Genomic DNA, 22,898 nt, shown 5'->3' with positions numbered 1-22,898 from the left:
GGACGCAGCCAAGCGGCATATGACTCCCCCCGTCAGAAGTTGGCCCGGAGTCCTCGAGGCCGAGCCAGTGATGCAGCAAAACATGACACTGTTGTAGTGTTTCTTTTTCCTTCCCTTTCCTTTGTGGAGCCGGCAGAGGCGGCGGCGCTCCTCGGCGACGTGAAGCCAGGCCGCCGTCGCAGCTCGAGTCAAAAGCCTCGGCCTGCAGCGCCGTCTGCCTCTACATTTTTTATGTTCCATCATCCGATCTGTTTCCTCTGTCTTTTATTCAGATTCCCTCCCTCCATCTCTCTCTCTGTTTGTCTGCCCGTCTCCTCCCACACTCGCGCCTCCTTTGCTGCACTACTTTCTTCTCCTGTTCTTGGGCTCCTACACGCTCGTCTCCCTCCACCTCCTCCTCTCTTCAGCTCCTCCTACACTCTGTTCTTTCTCCTCTTGTTTGATCTCTGTTTTCCCATCAGCCTCTCTGTCTTTTCCCACTTCACCTCACCTGGCAGCAGCTGTGTCTCTGGCAAAGCATTTTAAAGCAAAACGTGTGCAGAAGTAGGAAATATGAATGGAAACTGCGTTATTTGTTTAAATTTGGTCAGTGTTAAGGCTGCATCTGTAAATGATTTTTTTTCTCAGAGCTCAAACAAACTCTTTGGGGAACGACTTCACGCTCATTTTGCCGTGAACTCGCCTCCTTGACTTACCTGCTGTGGGCTGATGCTGTCTTTAAAAACGAGAGCTGCACATCCGAATGGACTGAAATCAAACTCCACCGCCGACAGTTCATTTCACTTTTTGTGTGACTTGAAAGTGGGTGTGGTGATCGTGAGCTTTGGGCTTGTACTTTGATGCGTGGAGTACAAAACACACCACGAGGATATCAGTACAGGATTTTGTCTGAATGAAGTTGGTATAACGATAAGTTAACGTGCGATTTGTGAGTTTATTCGCTCATTTAGTCTCTGACGGAGGCGTTAAAGCAGCGAGGAGACTTTCATGCCCCGAGGCAGACAGAACTGCAGAGTGAAAGTCTGATTTATGGTGAACGAGCTAAATGCTGATTGTGTCTTTGTTCTATAACCGTTAGGCTGAGCGATAAACATTTACTTCATAATAATGAAATGAAAATAAACGTGTCTATTGCCAATTTAAATGTGTTTGTTTTCAAATATTCAATTTAAGGTTAAATAACACTAAGAAAAGTCAGACATCCTCATTTTTTAGGTGCTGGAACCAGCAGATGTTTGGCCTGTTAGTGGAACATAGAGAAACGTTGATATGCACCATAACAACACCCACAGTAATAACAAATAGTACAATAAACAATACTCTGTTTTATTACTTAGTCTGGGAAATTTAAACTTCTTTTTCCCTTCAGTCCGGTGGTCTCACAGAGAGCTCAGTTTAGTCCTCATGGAGGGACTGCCGTCTAACGTCTTGTGTCAGAGGAGATGACCCTGATGACATCATGCTGACGTCATCAGGGTCATCCAGGTTCAGTCAGGAGGTCTGTGTGGCAAACTGCAGCCGTGTGCCAGGCAGGGCAGGTCAAACGAGAACATGATCATGAAAAGGCAGCTGCTGAATCCATGTTGACCTCTGATTTTTTGAAATTTATCTCAACTCAATAAATGCGGGACTAAATCGCTTGAGTATCTAAAAGGGTTGAACGAAGAACTTTGCCTGAATGTTTTCTTGATGTGGAAGAATCTCAGCCCGAGAGTCTGGCCCAGCGTACTCGACAGTTTGCGATGGTACGAACGAGAGGTCTTCGCCGGTCTTCTGGTTTCCTAGTAACCACCCGACCCAGGACCGAGACACGACCTGGCCCGGGTCCAAAGTTAAACGTAGTGTAATCAGGTCGCGTAGGTCTTGCTGCGTTGCCGCAGGTTCTTTGAGCGAGACGGAGGAAAAATGTGGAAATGTTTCTGTGCTGCACAGCTGCTTGTTAACTGTTAACATCGTGCTGCTGCCAGCGCTGGTGTCCTCCCTGTCTTATCAGTCTGTCCAAGTCCACTTAACGTCTGACGCGTCCTCACCGGGTTCCGCTGCCTTCGCGTCCCTTTCGGATCAGGCTCGGTAGGTCGTCTGTGTCTCGTGAGGACTTCAGTCGGTTCCTGAGGAGTATGGAGTGTGACGGTGCTAGCAGTGACTTGTGTCATTAGCTGAGGGGTGCAGTAAACAGCCATGTAAATGCATAAGATTTGTAATAACGTAAGATTAGTTCAGTCTCATTGCGCAGTACAACAATTCAAACGAGACTCTGGATGCTCTGAAACTATAAAATATGCCTCGTGTGCAGGCGGTGAGAAGCTGATCAAGGCTGCGAGAGCATGAAATATGTCCAACATTAAGTGACACTTGGGACAAATAACAGCTTGCCCAATACTAATTAAGTGTTGAAATAGTCTCAATTTTACTGGCAAATGCGTTTGTGTTCCCAAATGATTGGGACACCTTTTCAAAGCTTCCACTCTGCTGATGGAAAATGCACCAAAAATCTTATTTTATTGGTTTTATCCTCCTCTCGTCCTCTTCTTCTGCTCTCCATTCTGCCTCTTTGCTTTCTGTTTATCCTTTCTCTCTCTCTCTCTGTCTCCTTTTGTTGTGCCTCTTTTAAACGCTGTGTTGTCCCTCTCTCCTCCTCCTCCCTCTTTATGTTTATCTGCCTTCCTTCTCCCCCTCGTCTTCCTCTCTCTTTCTCTCACTGTCTTCTCTCTCTTTCTGTCTGCCAGGCCATGGCCTACTTAAAACGTCTTCTGCTTTGTGCGTGTTCTCTTTCATCAGCTGGAAGTTTTTAGACTCTCTTCTCTTTCTCTTCTTCTTTATCTCTGCTGCTTCTTCATCACCGTCTCTCATTCTCTTTTTATATCACTCCTCCTCTTCCTCCTCCTCCTCCTCCTCCCTCTCGCTCTCCCTTTCACCTGCTTTTTCCTTTTGTCCTCCTTTTATTTTTACCTTTTTCTCCCTCTCCTCACATATTTGTTCACGCACGTCTCTCTCTCTCTCTCTCTCCTTTCTCCCTCCATCTGTTTTTACCTCGCTCTCTCAGTTCCATTGTGTGGATGATAGCTGTCAGGAGATCTCTCTTATTACATGATTACAGGGTAATTATCCTGTGAAGTTGTCTTTGCCCAAATCTATGAAAGACGCTTAATGTCTTTTTAATGGGGTTTGGAGTTTGGAGACTTTTTTTTTTTTTTTTGCCTTTTGTAGTTACTGTGGACGCTTCACTTTATTGCATTTACATGTGATTGGCCTGGAACAGCGTGCCCTGATTAAGTGGCACTGAGAATCTTTGCAGTTTTCGGGCGCGGCGTCACGCTCCAGGTTGTCAGTCAGACTCGCGTCGTTTCTAACGCCTGGCCTCGGCTGTGTCGGCGCACACGCTCGTCTGCCAGCGTCTGATTAAGCTGGACCAGATGAAGCTCCTGCGGCGGTCAGGACGGGCGACGACACAGAAACCTGGCTCGGACTGTAGAGGACAGCCAGGGCTGGCGAGCAAAATGTCATGTTGTTATCAAAGCGAAACCTCCCGTCTTTGATGTGGAGCTGTGTGACGGTCAGAAACAGGTGGGAGGGGCCTCACTGAATCAATATCTGTCCTCTGACATGAGCTCGAGTGCGTCGTCTCAGTCTCCTCGTTTGTTTTTCACTGAGCGCAAACTGTTTGTCAAACGCATCCTGGCAGACACGCCAACAGGCTGATGTTAAGAGTAATTCAAGTTCCACGTAGTTTTCTCGTATTACCGATTTCGCTGTCTTTTGTCCTTGAGGGGAACAATAATTTACTTTCACTTTAATTCCATCCATAAGTGGCGCCTGAGGCCGACTGTCAGACACGTTTCTGTCCTTTAACGTTTGAATCAGTGCTGTCGCTTGTGATGCCAGGCCAGCATCCACTAAATCTGATCGAGCTGCAGCCCAGTTCTGAGTTTTTCACTGTTCAACTTTAGGAGCTTTGTTGCTTTGGTTGTTCATTAATATTTAATGTTGTAGAAAATACCCGAGATTTAAAGTTTTCAGGGGCTTTTAAGTTGTTTCAAGCCTTTGAAGGAACAGTTGATCCAAAGTGCAGGGAGTACAACACAGTGCATAAGTGACCACAGTGAGAATAAATCTCTGTTGATGTTGCTCAGTTAAATCCTTGATTTCACATCTCTAAATAAATAAACAGAGTACTTCAAGCAAAAGTATACTTTGCCTGTTTGTTAAAGTCCAATTTATCCATTTTGTTCTCTTTCTATTGCTGCCCATCATGCATTTGTCAGCATGACTTTCCTCTATGTTTTTCTAACACGTATTTTTCTCTGCTTTTAGTCTTCCCCCAAGCGACTGAAACGCAGCTCACTGAACACAAACAATATTAACATGTAATTTTCTCTCTCTGTGTTTGTCTCCGTGCAGCTTGAGCGCCGCTGCTGTCTGTGATGCCCTCCCATGACGCCCAGGTTGGTAGCTGACACTGCCAGTGAGCGGGAGACGCCACTGCACAACCGGTCCTGGGCCAGCGCCGTCAGCCGGCTCTCGCCCTCCCTCTCGCATGCTGGAGACTCCACCTCCACCCGCCTACCAGTACCCACAACCATCAGCCCCGACTCCCCCCAGTAAGGTCCCGTCAAAAACCCACACACTGACATCCTCAGCCAGCAGCAGCACCAGCAGCAGCAGCAGCCAAAAACCGCAGAATCTTCAACGCAATCAGCAGCACCAGCACCAGCACCACCATTATCACCACCGCCACCAGCAGCAGCCATCATGTCCAGTCGCAGAAAGTCCTCCACACCCTGCATGGTTCGGGTCATCAGCGACCTGCCTGAAGAGCAAGATGACCCTGAGGAAGTAATGGACATGGAAACACTGGCAAGCAATGATGTGACAGAAAAAGAACGGTCAGACTCATCTGGATCTGCAGAAAAGAGTCAAGACGCTCGGCAGGAGGATCCAGAGAATCCAGACCAGCAGACGTTTCCAAAACCAGTGGAAAGCCAGAATCCTGAGCCATCAGAACAAGAGGAGCAAGCGGCTAAAGCAGACCAACCCCCTGTCATTGAAGATGCGGAAGCCAGAGAGGAGAAGGATAGGGAAGAGGTTGAATCTGACCCAGCGTCTCAGAAAAAGCAGCCCAGAGGCTACGAGTGCAAATACTGTCCGTTTTCAACGCAGAACCTGAGTGACTTTAAAGAGCATGTGGACTCCAGCCATCCCAACGTCATTCTCAACCCGCTGTACCTCTGTGCTGTCTGCAACTTCAACACCAAGAAGTTTGACTCACTCACAGAGCACAATGAGAGCCAGCACCCGGGCGAGACAAACTTCAAGTTCAAGAGGATAAAAATGAACAATCAGACTATCTTAGAGCAGACAATCGAAGGCAAGGACAATTCAGTTGAATGCGAAGTGACAAATGAACAGGGTGAAGGCAACAGCAGTTCTGGGTTTCCACCATGTGTAGCAACCACGGTGAAAACCCCAGACAGTATCCAGTCGCTCTTCCAAGGGAGCGAGCTGAAAAGCCAGCTAGACGGCCTGATCCAGAAGGATCAAATCACAGCAGTGAACATCAATGGAACAGTCATCATCCCTGAACCCACCATCCTCCAAGGGCTCTCCCATGTCACCCCTATGCTCCAGCGCCCGCCCAACTTTAACTCTGTACCAAAAATAGCTGTTCCCTTGAACACCACCAAATATAACCCTTCTTTAGATGACAACTTGACGTTGATCACCTCCTTTAACAAGTTTCCTTACCCAACACATGCAGAGCTGTCATGGCTGACAGCTGCCTCCAAGCACCCAGAGGAACAGATCAAAGTCTGGTTCACCACCCAGCGGCTGAAGCAAGGCATAACCTGGTCCCCAGAGGAGGTGGAAGAAGCCAGGAAAAAGATGTTCAATGGCTCCATCCCTCCCGCTCACCATACGTTCACCGTCCTGCCTACGAGCCCGGTCTCTCAGCCATCTGCCAAATCCTCCCAGCAGCCTCTTGTCCACACAACAGTAAGACATCCAAGTCATGTACGGACAACCTCGTCCAATGGGTTAAGTGTAGTCGCCACCACAAACTCAAACACTGGACTTGCCAGTGGCTCCAGCCTTTCTCTTAAACGAACACACCCGACTACAGTGTTTGGCCCCGAGTCTAAGCGGCCCATAATGGCAGTTGCCCCCCATTCTGGTGACCCTAAAGACAAGGTCCTCATGGCTCCTCCTCCACCACCTCCTCCCCAGAAAGACCGTCTCCCAATGGCTCCACCTCCTGTTCCCACAGAGATGAAGAGACCTGTAGCAGTTCCCCTGGCCACTGCAGAGATGAAGAGGTCATCCGCTACTGTGCCTTTAATGCCACCACCATCATCATCTTCACCATCGTCGTCGTCCAAAGGGAAGATCCTCTCAACGTTAGGAAACCTGAAGACAAAGCCGGTGGTGTCGTTGCCCTCCATAGTCTTTCCAGAGTCTTTAACAAGACCAATGATAGCTCCCCCACCAATCTGTGCCCCACCATTCAAAAACTCGTTTCTTATTCCTCTGACTTCGACCATCACCTCCAAAGAAAAGCACCTGAACACCCATGCAATGCCGGCAGCTGATCTCAAGCTGCCAAATTCCCCTCCACTTATTACCCCGCAGATAAGAAGGCCAACCATCATCCAGTCCATTCGCGCTCCGGCCAAAGCCCCGTCACAGATTCCAGGGTTTCCCTTGGACAGCAAGAAGCTAAAAGAGCAGCAAGGAGTGGACCTAAAAGCCAGCTACCCCAGAGGAGAGAAGGTACCCACTCCTCTGGCTGAGGCCAATGGAACATCTCGTACAGATGGCAAATGGCCCCACGATCAGACCTCTCTTGCTCACAACAATGGAGCCATACATTTGGATGGTGGTGAGCTTCCAGCAGCGCCGAAAATAGACATTCAGCAAAAGTCCTCTGTGCTGACCCAATTCCCTTTGCTGGAGAGGATGAAAGGAAAGACAGCTGAACAGCTAAAGATTTTAGAGGAGAACTTCTTGAGGAACAGTTTTCCAACACAAAGCGATGTGGACAATCTAGCAGGCACTACCCGCCTGTCTCCCCAGGAAATCGACAGTTGGTTTGCGGAGCGCCGTGCACTACGGGACAACTTGGAACAAGCCCTTCTCAACTCCATGGGCGCCAAGAGGATGGGAGCTGGTGGCAACGCTGCCGTCAACAAGAAAGGACAACATCAGCAGCAACAGCAACACCAAACTCTACAGCTGAATGGGATTCACAAGCCAAACACTGGCGTGGGCCACCTTAAAGGCCCTCTTCCACCCTCACCCAGCGTGCCCATCATTGCTCCTGGAGCCATCGCCCCCTCTATCGCCAACCCGAATTCCTGCTCAGTGCCTCCAGACAGCCGATCCCTGGCGCTCCTCAAGGACGATTTTGCTCAAACGCGGTGGCCTTCCCCTGAGGAGTTCAGCCAGGTGGAGGGTCGGACGGGACTGGCTCGCACCGAACTCGCCCGCTGGTTCAATGACAGCCGGTTGCAGAGCGGCAACATGGACCTGACGGAACTTTTTTCCAACAATGGAGTAAATGGAGGGCAGGGGCCACCTGTGTGCTCTCCAGAAAACGCTCCCCCCAGCATCATTCGGCATTGTCAGGAAGGAGCCCTAACAAACAACAACAACAACAGTAAGGTGTTGGAGGTTGAGCTGGGCTGGCTAATGGAGCAGCGGGCTAACAGCCTCAGCATTCAACAGCACGATGAGCTCCAAGACCGGTTTGCTGGCAGGTACTGTATTCACAGGTTAAAAAAGTCCTTTTTAGACACGGATTTTATTTTTTTTTCAGAGCGGCCTTTCAGTGGCATTTAAGAACACATTTGTGCCCTCCCTCTCATGCTGATGGAAAGTCAGGTGAAGGTTCTTAGTCCGCAAATCACTTCAGCAGCTTCACTGCAAAACAGCTTTGCCGCGTTCTGCTAAGCAACTGAAGAAGCTGCAGGGTTGGTTTAAAGCCTAAAAAAATACTGAAAAACATTAAATGCTCAACGCTGAGGTGTGCAGAGATTGTAAGCTGTATGGAGCTTGTTTCTTTTCAGTTGGTTTGACATTTTAGTTCCAAGCTTCTCGAGTCGACCGCTGCAACGCTGTTTTATTGTGAAGCTCCAGAAATGAAAGAAAGTTCACCAGACTTTCCTCATGGGCCTGAGGAGACAATGAACTGAACTGTTCCTCTTCTTCACTGCATGATAATGTACACGAGGTTTTTTTTGTTTTTTTGTTTTGTTAGCTCCGTTCGGACCCACTAAAACATACAATAGATCTCAGATACTCCTCATTATTAGTGCTTTCACTGTGATGCATTGACGAGTGAGCTACACCCGGGCTGGAAATCATCTGTCACGTTGCTGGTGCTGCAGTACATCACGTCACAGTGCTGCATCAGGACCGGGTGTAGTCACAGCAAATGCTGATGCTGATGCAAAGATGTGATGAGGAGTGTGGAGAGAAATCAGCCTCAGAGCGGTCGCATGTGTATTACGTGGTCTCCAAATTCACGGAAAGGCCAGATGTCCCAGTTTTCCCCTGGCACTTAAACGCAGCATGCGTTTGTGGATCTGTGTGTGTCAGGCGATCTGTGCACAAATGTTTAATCTGTGGATAAATACAAAAGAATGTCACTGATGTTTTCAGACTTACAGGAAGCTTTGCAAAAGTGAAAGTTAATTTAAAAATTCTAAAAATGTTAACATTTACTCAGGTTGTGATGTGTGCTTTTGTTAAACAGTTTCAGGTGTTCATATTGCTTGGTATTTGTGTGCGGCTTGGTACGCCATGCTCACATCACATTTTTAAATCTTATCTCACATTTTTGACCATTTTTGGTCTAATTTCTTTCCTTGTGGCCGTGCAGTTTCATGAATCCTACGCTGAACATGTTTACTGAGTCTGTTCTATAAGGCAGCTTTTCTCTTCATCACCAGCTCCTCCTTCATGTCTGCCACAGATAGCATGTTGGAGTCTAACACGGTGGGATTGACCGGCAATTTAAAGAGCAAATTTTACCTATACAGACCGAAATCCCAAGTCACAAAATCAGTCTGTGCAGGACACAAGCTTTTCTGTCATCACTAAAAAGAGCTCCTCTCTCCGATATGGTCTGCATTCAGGGTTCAGTGAGCTGCAGCAGCCGTGCTTTCAGCATCGTTTTCTACCCACTGACACTTCCACAGTGACCTGTGCATCAAAATAAATTCCCCCTCGTGGGGTTTGTGCTGTTGTTTTCTACTTGCCACATTAACATTGTTTTCAGAACATTAACCTAGAAATCTACGGGACTTTATTTAGTCTGCCTTCCTTTCCAGGAGCTTGGGACATCTTTGGCCAAATAACAGAGCCATTAGGTGGGAAACCAATATCTCCACCATAATTTGAGCAAGAGTTTTATTCTTCCCACGAGTCAGCTCTGGGTTCAGCCTTTGAAAAGCACCACACTGCACTAACGGCACATTGAAATCCTTCTGGCTGCTGTTGGTTTTATAAAACTCTGTGCACAATAAGGAGAAGCCAGTGATGTACGAGGCAGCGACGCAGACGTGCAACGCCGAGACATTTTTGCTGCTTATTTCCTGTAAATGCAATGAAAATATTCCAAAGCTGCTGCTGAAGACTGACAGCAGGGTTCACTTTTCATAAGAGCTGACAGTTAAAATTCATCTTTTTAATCTAACGGAGTAAAATTTGATTATTTTTGTGCATAAATTGAAGCCCTGTCATGAAGTTTGTCCCAGTTTTCTTCCCGCCTCGTCCTCGGTGGGCTCCGTCTCCTCTCTTACAGTTGATCTGTTGCGTCCTCCTTCACAATGAAATTATTTGGATTATTAGTTTCGCCTCATTATAATTAAAAATGTGCCACTTATGACCCACTTTTGTTAAATCTGATTGCGAGCAGTCGACTCGGTCTCTTAGCTGTCGACAAATGATTGACAGCTAGAAAAACAACCGCCTTTAAAAAAAAAAAAAAAAGCAGATTTCAGAAGAAATTTGGAAATCTGCTTCATTTATTTATTTATTTGTTTATTTGTTTTAGTCGCCTTCATTGCCGCTTTAACTACAGGTTGACTCGTGTTTGTTCGCTCAGAGAGGAACGTATGAAAAATAACGTTTTCCATGTAAAGCGCATCTTAATTCCACAGCTGAAGTTTTGCGTCTGTTGTGAACAGATTGAGGCAGCAGAACGCCGCCGAGCTGAAGAACGGAGGACAGAACGGCGGAGTCGCGGGGGGAGTGCGGGACGTGTTCGGGAGCTGGCTGCAGGACGGACACTCGAGGAGAGGACGGGAGCTGCTCCTGGACAGGGACAGGAAGATGGCGGAGGACGCGTCTGGGAGGCTGACTGGATAAACGGTGAGGAGTTGGGGTCCTGAGCTGTTTTTGATGTGTGACATTTTTTCTATTTTGTGATGAAGCTGCTGATCAGGAGGGTTAAAGTCCTTTGAGGAAACGAGACGCGAAGGCCCTGAAGTGTAGACAGCTCCCTGAAAAGGTGCATTCATGTCCAAAATAAAACATTTTGTACACGTTAAAAGGCCAATGTCTTTTAATTAGACCTGCAACTGAATTACATTCACCGTCAGTGCAAGCGTTAATTATTTCTTGGATGAATGATGATCACTTATTCTATGAAATGTCAGAAATGACAAACGGCCTGCTTTCACGCTGTTGAGTGTGTTGAGCGTGAATTCAGTTTTCTCGTGGTGCGTTTGTGATTCGGGCTTCATGTGCGTGCTGACGGGGGACGTTGAAGTGACCTGTGAAGGTTTTTTGTGTTTCTCATAATCTAACAAACGAGATGAATGCGTTTGTCTCCTCCTCGAAGGTTTGAAAAGTTTACAGCAGCGCCACAATCAATTCAATTCAGTTTATTTATATGGCGCCAATTCACAACAAAAGTTATCTCATGACGCTTTCCAATTAGAGCAGGTCCAGACCAAACTCTTTAATTAAACTGTAATACAGAGAGCCCAACATTCCCAATCGGCCCTGAACATAAAACAGGCCATTCTTTGCACTTCACTGTGAAAAGACCTGCGGACTCTTCTGATTGGCTGATCTGAGGCTGCAGGTTTGTGGAAGCGATGAAGTGATGTAGCCGAGCGAGGCCCCGATGGTCCCCCGGCGTCCCCCCCTCCCACCCACTCGCCGGTCCGTTAGAGCTGAAGCCAGCACCTCCGTCCCAGGCAACAAACAGAACGGCTCCATCCACCCGCCGTCTGTGTGTGTAGCTGTGTGAGTTTTGGCTACAACTGCTCGGAAACAAACACCAACTTCAGGAAAATTTAGGGAGAAAAACAACACAGCCGTTATCGGAGGCCCAAAATAGCAGCAGCCCCCCGGTGTGGTAAAGTTTGATGGATGAAAGGCTCCGCCTGGGGCAGAGTGTGACGACAGAGTGCGCCGCCGCTGCTTCCCTCCACTGTCTCTTCTGACAGGAGACTCAAAGTTTTCATGTTTCTATCCAGCTTTGCCTAATCAAAACAGAATCTGTTCAAATGATTTGCTCGACACAAACAGGAAGGAGCCGCTGACAAAGTCACGTTTGAGGGGCTGTCACTGCTTTTGGACGGCTTCAAAATCAGCACTTGACAGCTAAAATCAATAATCAATATGCAGCGTTCTGAATAACCAACAACAACTGTGGACTCTGTAAATAAAAACGTTCTTGTCAGTGATGCTCTTTGTTGCTTTTTTCCTGCTTCAGTCTGACTTTGGAACACTTTGAGTTCAGTTCAGAAAGACTTTGTAGGCAAAATGCTGCTGAGGAAATCTGGTTTTCACACTTAAAGACATAAAATCTGTTCAGTTTAAAAATAGAGAATAACCTCTCCCAAATTTACAAAAGTTAAATATAAAGACAACATGTTAAAGTAGAAGCGTCATCGTGTGTGTGCACAGAGTGACTGACATCCTGTCAGCTGCACACTGACCGTCTGTGATTACGTCTGCGCTTTACATCCACGAATTAACACAATGTTTTTATTCCTTAACAAAGCCGAACAAACCGCGCTCACCTGACAAAGAAACGGCTTTGTTTAAAACGAGACATCGTTCTGAGTGAAAACAGCCTCGCATCAGAGGACGAAGCCGTAACTGAACGACAGACGCCGTCGTCGGCGCCCGCTGCTGTGGCTTTACTCGCATTAATGAGCCTCCACACGCCTCACAAAAAGAGAAAGACAATCCAGGAAGTCGAGTTCAAGATACGTGACGGGGAACACAGTAGACTTGCAGCCAAAGTTCACCTGCACAGCTCTGGTCTGCGGGCGCCAATGGAACGACGAGCCCAACATTTCCCATGATGCTTCATGACTTTGATTTACTGAGCGCTGTGAGTTAAAAGCAGCCGTGGCTCAGGTGTGTGACCTGGCATGTAGTGTGACATAACGTGGAGGCGGGCAGAGTTGTGTGGTTGGAGGTTTTCCTCAGTCTGCTGCAGCTAAACTCCTCCACCCTCCACCTCTCGGCTTCAGCCCACACATCACGCTGGAACACACCGAACGCATCATCTGTGCGCTCATTTGCATGGGATTGGCTCTTCACACAGATCGCAGAATTGAAGCGTTAATGTCCGACACGTGAAGGCCTGCCACAAACTTTTCGCCCGTTAATGACCTTCGCGTTGCGGCACATTTAGCAGGCAGTCGTTTTCGTTAGAGCCGATCCGGTTTGTGAGCACGATGATAAATGATCACGAGCTAAACTCTGGCAGTTTGTGACTGTGGCCACACACTCGTCTCAGTTCAGGTGCCAGCCGAGTTCTGCTCTCCAAATCAGTTTGGCTCCCGGATGACCGACTGTGGCACGTGGACGCTGGAAGCCACCGAACGCTGCTGACGGAAAGTTAGGACTCGCACTCCAGCTCTCTGAAAACTGAGTGAGAGGTGGGAAGTGGAACTGGGACGTGAGAAAAGACTTTTCTCATCAGAACGACGACTGAAGAAGAAGGGATCTTCTCAGTCTGACTGCTTCAAACTTAACGGTTAACGTGCATATCGAGTTAGAGTCCAACTAATCACTGCAGCCATACGTTCCTGAAGTCCTCGCTGACTCCAAAGTCGCCTCAAACACACGAAGTGTCAACATAAGACACGTACTGAAAGAAGAACCAATGGAACATCTCACTGGCTTTACCCCAAAGGAAAACAGGAAGTAAACGCACTTTGGGTCCCGCCTCTCGCTCTGATCCCCGTCACGCTGCGACGGCGAGCTCATTATTGTTTAATCGACTCAAAAGAGTCATGGGAGACGAGGTGAAGTCCAACGTGTCCTGTGGTCATGACAGCCCTCAGGGGACACAAATCTGAATACATTTCCTGGTCTCGTCCAGGCTTCAGGTGCGTCTTTGCTGTAAAATCTCAGGAGGACACGAAAGTTGTGACATTTGCGCTGTGGAAAAGGCGAGAACGGTTTCCAGTGACCTTTATTTTCTCTCGTCTGTCTTCCCGACGCTTTCCGCCTGTCTTGGAGGCGACGCTCAGGTGGTGTTTGTTTAAAGCACCTCCAGTGCCAGACGGGCGGGGTTCGTCCCGCCAAGGCAGTGACAGCTGAGATGTTGCGAAGCCCCTCCCCTCTGGAACATCAGCTCTTCTTCTGCCATTGGGCTCAGGCTCCGCTGAGAGTAAATGCGAGCTGCTGCGCAGGCTTTTCTTTGAGATTCTTTGAGATGTGATTAAATGAGAGAGCGTCTGTAGCCTCGTCTTCCTGCCTCAGCCTCAAGGATTCAGTTTGTGTTTAAAAGGGAAGGACATTTCTCACATAACTGCTTCCACTCTGCATTTTTCTGTTTGTAGTGCACCAAACACACAGTTAGTTTTTTGCCTGCGTGTTTTGCATATGATGTTCGAGGCCCACCTGCCTGCACCACAAAAGAGAGAAACTGTGAATGTCTGAGTATCAAATTCTTTTTAAATTCTCATCCCATCTTCCCAGGCGGTTACCTTTGCACTCCGCCCTCCAGCACAGCTTTTCTCCTGATTCCTTTTGTATAACACACATGCAGACTGCAGAGAAAGCAATTAACAGTAACACCAAAAGCCTCATTACCGCATAAATCAAAAGGTGGCTTTCAGAAGTTATGATATTACAAAGCAAACTTCCAGCCTCATCTTGAAGAGTTTTAACATAAAGCCAGTGTAACGTTCAACATGCGCTTGTGTAGTGGAGTAGACAAGTAAAGTTGCATAAAATGAGAATACTCAAGTACAAATACTTCAGATTTGTTACTGAATGGTCTGCGTCTCCTGTCGTCACAATACAAACAGAAATGAAAGTTTCATATTTGGCTCTCAAAGACTCCATAACTCAGCAAAACATCATGAAAGTGAATTATACATCTCTGATATTATACTGTTTTAATCAGAGTTTTAGTGGAGGCCAAGGTAAGAGGTGGATGAAAGAGACAACTATGAACAAAAACAGCACTGAAAACAATTACCAAGCACTAGATGCAAAAGAAATGGAAAATGGAAAGACAAGTCAGAGGGCATGTTTGGTGAAAGGAGTAAATAAATCATGAAATAAGCACAAAGATTCGTATGAAAGAAGATGGATGAAGCGGTTAAATTATATTCGATCTAAAACTCGCTTCACTTCACTGTCAAAAGACAAAAACCTCAGAGTCTGAGACTGAGCAGTGATATGAAACTGAACCCTGACCCACATACCGTGATTGGTCCAGACTCAAGTGTGAGCTGATTGGTTGAGCCAGCGCGTTTTTAAAAACCCCCGTAAGACGTCAGCCGTGTTAACAGCAGCCGGTAACTGCAGCCTTAAAAAGGCCTTGAAGGTTTTGACTTGTCTGGGGACCTGAGTCCAGTGGGACTGCTTGGTCCGCATCGTGTGGCTTCACACAACAGTCCAGAGTAATACTTTGTTCCCTTTGGAGGGGGCAGATGATGCTAATAAAGAGGGATAAAGACTGATGCTACTGCCCAGATTATATTAAAGAGTCGTAACGATTGATGTGGCAAAAACAAATTCCTGCAGCGCAAATTGATGTGGTGCGATGGCTTTTGTGTGTGTGTGTGGGTGTGTGTGTGTGTGTGTGTGTGTGTGTGTGTGTGTGTGTGTGTGTGTGTGCACGCCATCCATTGTCCTGTCTCACTAATCACAGCAGCTCGGGGCTTCATTTAATCAGCCCAGCGCGGCGCAGCATCCCATAATAACTTATCAGCAGTCGTAGCTTATAGATGAAGGTTTAATTGCCAAAATGCGTCAGTGCTTCTCCCTCCCTGTCATCATTATGATGTAAAACACAGAGGCAGCAGCACACGCTGAACGTTACCTGTTTCCAGGTCACCGACGTCTTCAAATCGAACTCACAGTAATCGCTTTTCAACTTCTGTTGATGTTCAGAAAAAGACACTTTTGCTCTGTGCTGTCGGAAACATTTCAGATCGCTGCAGTCCTAATGTCCCATCAGACCAGGGCCAGGTCAGACCAGGACCAGGTCAGACCCGCACCAGGTCAGACCAGGACCAGGTCTTACCTGCACCAAGTCAGACCCGCACCAGGTCAGACCAGCACCAGATCTTACCTGCACCAAGTCAGACCCGCACCAGGTCAGACCCGCACCAGGTCAGACCAGGACCAGGTCAGACCAGGACCAGGACTGATGGGACATTAGGACAGGAGTTCATCAGGTTACAACATCGAGCTTAATAAAACTGCGTTGCTCTTTCAGCACGCGCACAAACTTTCCTTCAGATTTAGCGAAATGTTTCGACGTGTTAATGAAACGACCTGCTGGACCGCAGACGTCCATGGCAGGGACGATCCTGTGCTCTTCCACGATGTGGACAGCAAGACGACCTCTCAGACTTTTAGCTGATATTTAAATTCAAACCCAGCTTTGTGGTTTAGGCCTCACACCAGGCTGGTTGGGTTTCTGTTCCAAATGATTTGTTTTGCAAAGTAACACAGTAAAAATGATTGCAGTGATGCTGTTGCTTTTGCTGGACTTCGCCGTGTGTCATCCTGTACGCTCTGCTGTTTGTGTGCGTGAAGCGAGTGAAACGCACCCGCTGTCGGCCATATTGGGCCGTCAGCTGTTGTGTAACAGTATCTGATTGTAGAGCCGATGGAACAGCTGCTCGCCGCTCGTCCAGATGATCAGGAAAGCTTCGCTCTTCTCTTTAACTGCTGACGTTCAGAATGTGAAGAGCGAGTGCAGAGGAAACGTTTGGGGCAGCCGAAACAGCAGGCGGGAGGCTCACGGCTGTAAAGACTCTGACAGCGTCTGAGAAGATCAGAACAGGAAGAGAAATGAACGCGAAGGCCGACTGTGCAATGTAAAGACGGTCAGCTTCTCTGTGCGGTTTGGAAACCTGAACGCCTGAGTTTTCATCTGTGTGTGTGTGTGTGTCCTGTAATCACTGCCTTGTTTAATCACTCCAGCACAAAACACGACTCCAACACAGTTTGGATTATGTGCGAGCGCGCCGGCCGCTCAGGGCCGCCGTCGATGAGAAAGCCGTTGTTTCACAATGTTCCCAGCAGCACCAGGCGGCCGGGAACAGCGGCTCCTGGCACAACAATTGCTTTTTAATCCCCCTCTCTTTAGGTTTTTTCCCCTTTTGTTTCCTCCTCTTTTTTCAGTCTGACATTCCTCTTGTGCTGAGAAGCAGTTTTTAAAGCCTTTTCCCCTCCCCCCCCTCTGCTGTCCATTTCAGGTGCGAATAGGATTTGTCGCCGCCGCTGCTGCTGGAAACCTACAGGAGGAAAGAGAAGGAGGTGGAAGGAGAACGGAGCAACAAAAGAAGAGTTTTATAATCATCAGATTTTTTTTCATTTTATTTTTTAACAATTTTTTTTTATCTCTTGATTGTCGCATCCCAGATCACACACAACATCGTCCTCCGTCCAGTCGCAGGTAATCCCGTCAGTGTCTCGACCTGAAGTGACCCCCTCCACAGATGTGGCAACAGAGAGATAAATAAGACAAAGTGAAATCAGAGGAGTGGAAGGTTAAATTCAGATTTCAGTGATCTGTGAAGATCATTGAAATCCTTTACAGTGAAGCTCATGTCTCGTCTCTTCTCTTTTCTCACAGCAATGCAAGTGTTCACCTGCAGGTACATCCAGGTGTTCACCTGCAGGTACATGCAGGTGTTCAGCTGTAGGTACAAGCAAGTGTTCACCTGCAAGTACATGCAGGTGTTCAGCTGTAGGTACAAGCAAGTGTTCACCTGCAGGTACATCCAGGTGTTCACCTGCAGGTACAAGCAAGTGTTCACCTGCAGGTACATCCAGGTGTTCACCTGCAGGTACATCCAGGTGTTCACCTGCAGGTACATGCAAGTGTTCGCCTGCAGGTACATCCAGGTGTTCGCCTGCAGGTACATGCAGGTGAAGGTTTCCGAATGCTGTCATTTGATCAAACGTGCGAGAGCTCAACACACTGAAGCTTCCTTTTAAGGTGGAATTATATACTGACCGAGAGTCCCGTTCAAGCACAAGGCCTGAACCCTCCCAGGAAGTCACAGTTGAAAAAGCTGCCAGCCAATCAGAGGGGCAGCTTTTAAGGTGCTGCCCCTTTAACAGCCGCCCCTTTAAGTTTGTCAGTGGTCAGTATGAGTGGCTGATGATCCTCTTCAGCAGGGGGGACGTTTAAAAGTTTGTTTGTGGGCCTTTTTGTTGTCAGTATTCAGTTAGAAACGTTAGAAAACTTTTCCTCAAGTTTGTTGAAGGAACATTTTGATTCTCTGAGATTCAGCTGCTTTCTTCTGTTTCTGATGCATCTGAGCATCAAAAGTGGAATCTTTTAAATGAATTTCTTTTTTGTTAATTTTCCAATGGGAATATGTGAAATAATCAAGAATTAGTGAAAATGAATGAAACTGGGACACAGCGGTGGTTAGTAATCAGCAGAAGGGCAGGCTGCGTGAAAGGCTCAAATAATTAATTCCTCAAATTAAACCATCTTTTAATAGTTTCTGTGTGGTCAGAGGTTAAACAGGACAGCCGAACGCTTTCAGCCCGCAGCCAAGTTGCATTTTTAAATGTTATTATCTTCTTCTGCAATGGTTTTAAGGCAGCGACTGGAGAATTAGCTCCACCTGCTGGTTATCCTCATCAGCCAATCAACTCCTAAGAGTAGCAGATGAAAAGTTGGTTAAAATTTGTGCTACATGTGGTATGAAAGCCAACCTGAAAGTCTCAAGCCCCTCACAGAAGTCCTTCAAACCTTCCCTTTACTGAAGCGTTTTCTAAACGTTCCCCTCAGAAGGAAGCTCGGCTTGCTTTTATCAACCCTCTGAACCTCAACGATCGTCTAAACGCTGTGAACTCTCCCTTTAGGAGAACTCAGCCTCATAGTGAGCACTTCACTGTAAACCCCAGAAGAAGAAACCCCGAGTTTCTCCTTTAAGTTGCCGCGGAGGAAGCGGCGTCCGTCTCGTGAGAGGGGGGATTAGCAGGTCGTGAACTCCATGGGACGGATGTTTGTTGCTGAGGTGATGTTGTGGGTGACCTGCGTTGCCGTGGAGACGGTGAACCGGAGCACTGAATGTGTGCCTGCAGCAGCAGTCTGACTGTACACAGCGACCGACCGACCGACAGACGAAGAGACAGACAGACAGGGTGGATTTAAAACAAACAAGAGAAATCAAACAAACAAACAAACAAAACGCCGAGTGCCAAAGCTGGATCTGCTGCATTCTCACTACACTTTAAAAAAAGGGTTCTTCTTCTTCTTCTTCTTCTTCTTCTTCTTCTTCTTCTTCTTCTTCTTGTAAATAGGATATATGTTTGTTTGTTTTGTTTTTCCTGTATTGCTACAGATTTGTAAAATTTTGCGGAAAAAAAATTTTGTTACATTTTGTAAAATGGGAGCAATTCGTCCCCCCCAAAATCCTCCTTTCCTTTTCCTTTTTTTGTTTCTGTTTTTGTTTTTAAAGCCCCTCTCTCTCGCTTTCTCTCTGCTTTTTTTTTTTTTTGTCGATGGACTTTAAAAAAATGGTGCCAGCAGTGGTGTGTGTGTGTGTGTGTGTGTGTGTGTGTGTGTGTGCATGAAACCTTGTTTTTGTTTCTTTTCTTTCTTTTGCCGTCTCTCTTTCTGTTTTCGTACTGAATCAGAGTGGAACCACTACAAAAAAAAGAGACAGAAAAAAAAGACGGACCAGTTGGCAATACTTCAGTCACTTCTTCTTCATCTCACCGGCACTGGACTTCCGCCCGCCACTTCCCCGCTGAGAGGAGAGGAGAGGTGGGAGGAGGGGGAGGAGGAGGGGGAGGGAGGAGGAAGAGGGGGGACTTCGCTTCACATCAAATCAGATTTAAAAAACAAAACACAAAAAAGCACCTTTGGACCTTTTTTCTTTTCTTTTTTTTCTTTTTTTACTGTGCTGAAGTGAAGTCAAGTGCTATTATTATATTATTATTATTATATTATTATTATTATTGTAGCCACTCTGTCTGGAACCCTTTTTTGAAGAAAAGCAAAGGAAAAAAACACACAGAAAAAAAAAGAAACTTAAGCCAATCTGCACTTCTTGTTCCGACGAACATGCTCGTATGACCAAGTGACTGTCGTGGATCTTTTGTTTAAAACCGACAAGGAACAAACAAACAAACAACAACATGAATAAAACAACAAAAAAGCAGTTAAGAAACTGTCAAAATGGTGGCGAAGCGCAGAAGGATTCAACGGTAACGACCACACAACACACACTCTGACAGTAAACCCAGAATCGTGCTGCCTGAACCATCCTTCCATCTCTCCCTCTTTTCCTCTCTCTGTCACTTCATCCCTTCTCTTACTTTTCATCCTTTCTTTGTCTCTCTCTCGTCTCTCTTCCGTTTCCTCCCTTCGTTGATTCTCTCTCTCTCTCTCTCTCTCTCTCTCTGTCGTCCTGCACACCATCATACACACCTGTAATAAACAAAAACAAACAAAAAAAGATAAATAGCCTTTTATTCAATACATAACTACATGTTGGCTTGGTAGGCTTAGTCGAAACTAGTTCCATTCCGACAAAAAAGAATAATAGAAAACAAAATATGAGCTTCTTTATGTATCGCTTCTGCCGCTGTAGTGTCCTGGTCAGATTTAAAGATGATAAGACTACATATATCTGAAATACTGTATTTACAAATGCATACCAGGGCTGGCCTCAACAGACAGACAAACGGGGGGAGGGTCTCCAACTCCGTCCACTGGGCGACTGGTCAACAGCAGTCGGGGGTTTTCGCACGAAGCTCCGGCTGCTGCTTCAGGTCAATAGAAATGCTTCTTTCTTTGCTTCAAGTCTTCATAGTTTCTTGAACTCGTAGCGTTCTGCATCACTGAAGCTCTCCGTCGCGCTGCTGCAAGGCGAAACAAGGAAGCAGCACCGCAAAGAGAAGCTCCTGGTGGACGCACAGCCTTAGAAAGCCAAGAGACTTTTATTTTTGCAGGTGTATAGTTTTAATTGAATATTTTTCTGATGAATGATTGAATGTATTTGCTTTGAGGAGTTAAGTAAATGTTGGTTTGCTGTCTGAATGTTTGAAGAGAAAAGAGTCGGGCACACTAGTACGGAGTTAAAATTAAAATAACATTTGTCAGTGGTTTTCGTAACCGGCACAAACAAAAGCTTTTCACAGGTTTTCTTTTTTTCCCTGAAGATTTGAGGGAGAATCTGCCTGAAGAAAAGACGTTCGTACATCCAAAAGCTGTGACTCATAATCTGACAAAATGGCAGCTGGCTTCAAAGTAGTTTTTAAATCTGTTTTCCATGTTCTTAGCTGTCTTGAGCCTTTACTTCGAAACCAGTCATATTTCGGAGGATTTTTGTTCTTTAAAGGCCCGGTCACACCAGCATTTAAAACAGTGAAATGTAGCAAAATGTTGCTCTTTTTGGCTCTCATTCCTACACCATCAAGACAGAGGAAGCTAGCATAGCTTATCAGCTGAGCCACATCTTTTTCTTCTATCGAACCCTTCGCTGTAGACGTGTAAACAACTCCACAAAAGACAAATGATTTTTTTTGTCAGTCAGAACACGAGAGTCTCCCTTGAATTTACTGTCCTTGAGGCAACAAGCTAATTAGCTTGATAAGCTAGCAAGCAGATGAACTCAGGGAGCTACTGGTTAGCCGCCGGGCGGTCCCGCAAGGCGTCGCGAAGCGTCTGACAGCACATGTTTGGTGAGGATGAGTGGATGAGCTCTGCTGTGACACGTACTGGTGTGATCGGCGTCTGGTCACAGTTTTTGGACGAATCAGAAACAAACCTTCCAGATTTATTCACAGGTTTTCTTACCGCAGGCTCCATTTTGTAGGAGTTTACAGAACGACTAGTGTGCATGAGTCCTTCCTCTTAACGTGTCTTTTAACGTTGCTCTGTGTGGTCACTTTACAAATTATCTGTTGCGCCTGGTTTCCACAAAGAGATCACCTGACAGGATCAATTATCGCCACAGGATGCTTTGCTCTGATTGAACAGGTGGTAGTCAGTCAATGTTTTCCAACTCCAGCAGTGATTAACTTCCAGGAAACATCTTGCAAAAGTGAGAAAATTCATCTTTTGGTTTTAGTTTGAACATTTTACCATCAATTAACCCTCTGAAATCTTGAAAAACAAAAATCCTTTTCTGTCCACATGGCTTCATTTTTAATGGGTCTGTAGACTTTTCTGCTTGAATTTAAGCTAAACTATTATTTTATTTTTATTTATTCCTTGTCTTTGTAGCTCTTTGTAGTGTTACTGTTAAAAGTATAAATAGATTTTGTGGCCAATGTCGACTCTCCCAAGAGTTTTACTACAAACTGCAGGCCGTGTGGACAAAAGGTTTTGTTTCAGAGGAAATTTCTTGTCTGATCCATCGTCAGTCATCAAGTAAATCTTTATCTGCCATCAGTATTCAGCTGTCGTCAGTTTTCTGAATCACATTTTGGCATTTTGACGTGTCGCATGGGAAACGGAACAAAAACGCAGAAATATCCGTAGTCAAAGGTGAAAGCTCTGATTGTTTTTTGATTTTTAACACTTTCAGATGTGTCCCTTTAGAAGCTTGAAGGGTTTTGTTTAAAGCTTGAGTCAGTCGAGATGTGACATGAAAAGCATTTCCTTATCAGAAAAGAGTTCCAGAGATTTAAATCACTCTGTGAAAGGCTGATTCCACCAAAAAGTGTTTGTGCTTTCGTTCTGGATTTTAAACCACATGCCGGAGAAGCCGACAGGGTTCACACAAGCTGAGCATAAGCTGCATTTTAAAGTCAGTGTGGAGAACTGATGGACAGCCTTAACAAACAAAAGTTAACCAAAAGGTTTGTTTAGTAGCTCAGATCTTTCATTAGACAGCTCAACCTCCTCAGATGAACTCTTAACAAATCACACTGGACAGTTTACGATCTCTTTTTCTGGGAAACCAGGTGCACTTAATGTCTTTTTAAGTGCAGTTGAGGCCAGCCCTGCTTCATAACTGAGGTTCTGCTTCTTCTACTACTGCTACTATCAAACAACCAGCCCTGGGCACAAAAACAGGCCTGAACACTTTCAGATCTTCCCTCCAGAACTTGAGGTGCACTTGATTTTTTAAATTCATATACCAGCATTTCTGAAAGCCTACGTCGGAGCCTAAAGTGGTGCGTGTTTTCGTTTAGTTCCCGACGTGACAAAGATGCTTCTGTTTCTCAGCTCGTGGCCCAAAATGAGGCGGCGTTTCCTCGGTTTGGGCACCCGGCTGAAAGCGTCTTTGAATCTCTTTGACTTGTAACGACTAAAATAGCCATCGATATTTGTTTTGCGTTGGCTGAAAGGTATTCAAGCTCTGTTTCTGTTGCCCAGGTCAGCAAAACAACCTGTTGATGTCTGCTGTATTTCAATAAAACACAGCCTTTTTCAAAGGGTACACCTCTTCACTCTGCGTGTGTGGTATGTTCATGCATCTTATTAT

At 46.2% G+C, this 22,898-nt stretch overlaps 1 protein-coding gene across 3 annotated transcripts in view; it reads left to right on the top strand.

The window, feature by feature from the left end:
• Nucleotides 1-18,616, top strand: part of LOC124074258 (zinc fingers and homeoboxes protein 2-like) — an 82,987-nt gene extending 64,371 nt beyond the window's left edge. For 2 of the 3 annotated variants that reach the window (XM_046416949.1, XM_046416951.1), the window contains 3 exons: nt 4,399-7,751; nt 10,185-10,368; nt 16,692-17,146. In XM_046416949.1, the coding sequence (XP_046272905.1) occupies nt 4,750-7,751; nt 10,185-10,365 (3,183 nt within the window). In that variant the 5' untranslated portion in view covers nt 4,399-4,749 and the 3' untranslated portion in view covers nt 10,366-10,368; nt 16,692-17,146. Of the gene's footprint in view, nt 1-4,398; nt 7,752-10,184; nt 10,369-16,691; nt 17,147-17,343 lie in introns of those variants that run through there. The other variant, XR_006845828.1, reaches the window with a different exon arrangement.
• Nucleotides 18,617-22,898: the final 4,282 nt, after the last annotated feature.

This window comes from Scatophagus argus, chromosome 17, assembly GCF_020382885.2.
Source record: "Scatophagus argus isolate fScaArg1 chromosome 17, fScaArg1.pri, whole genome shotgun sequence".
In the NCBI taxonomy this organism is placed as follows: domain Eukaryota; kingdom Metazoa; phylum Chordata; class Actinopteri; family Scatophagidae; genus Scatophagus; species Scatophagus argus.
This window is presented reverse-complemented; position numbering and strand designations above follow the sequence as displayed.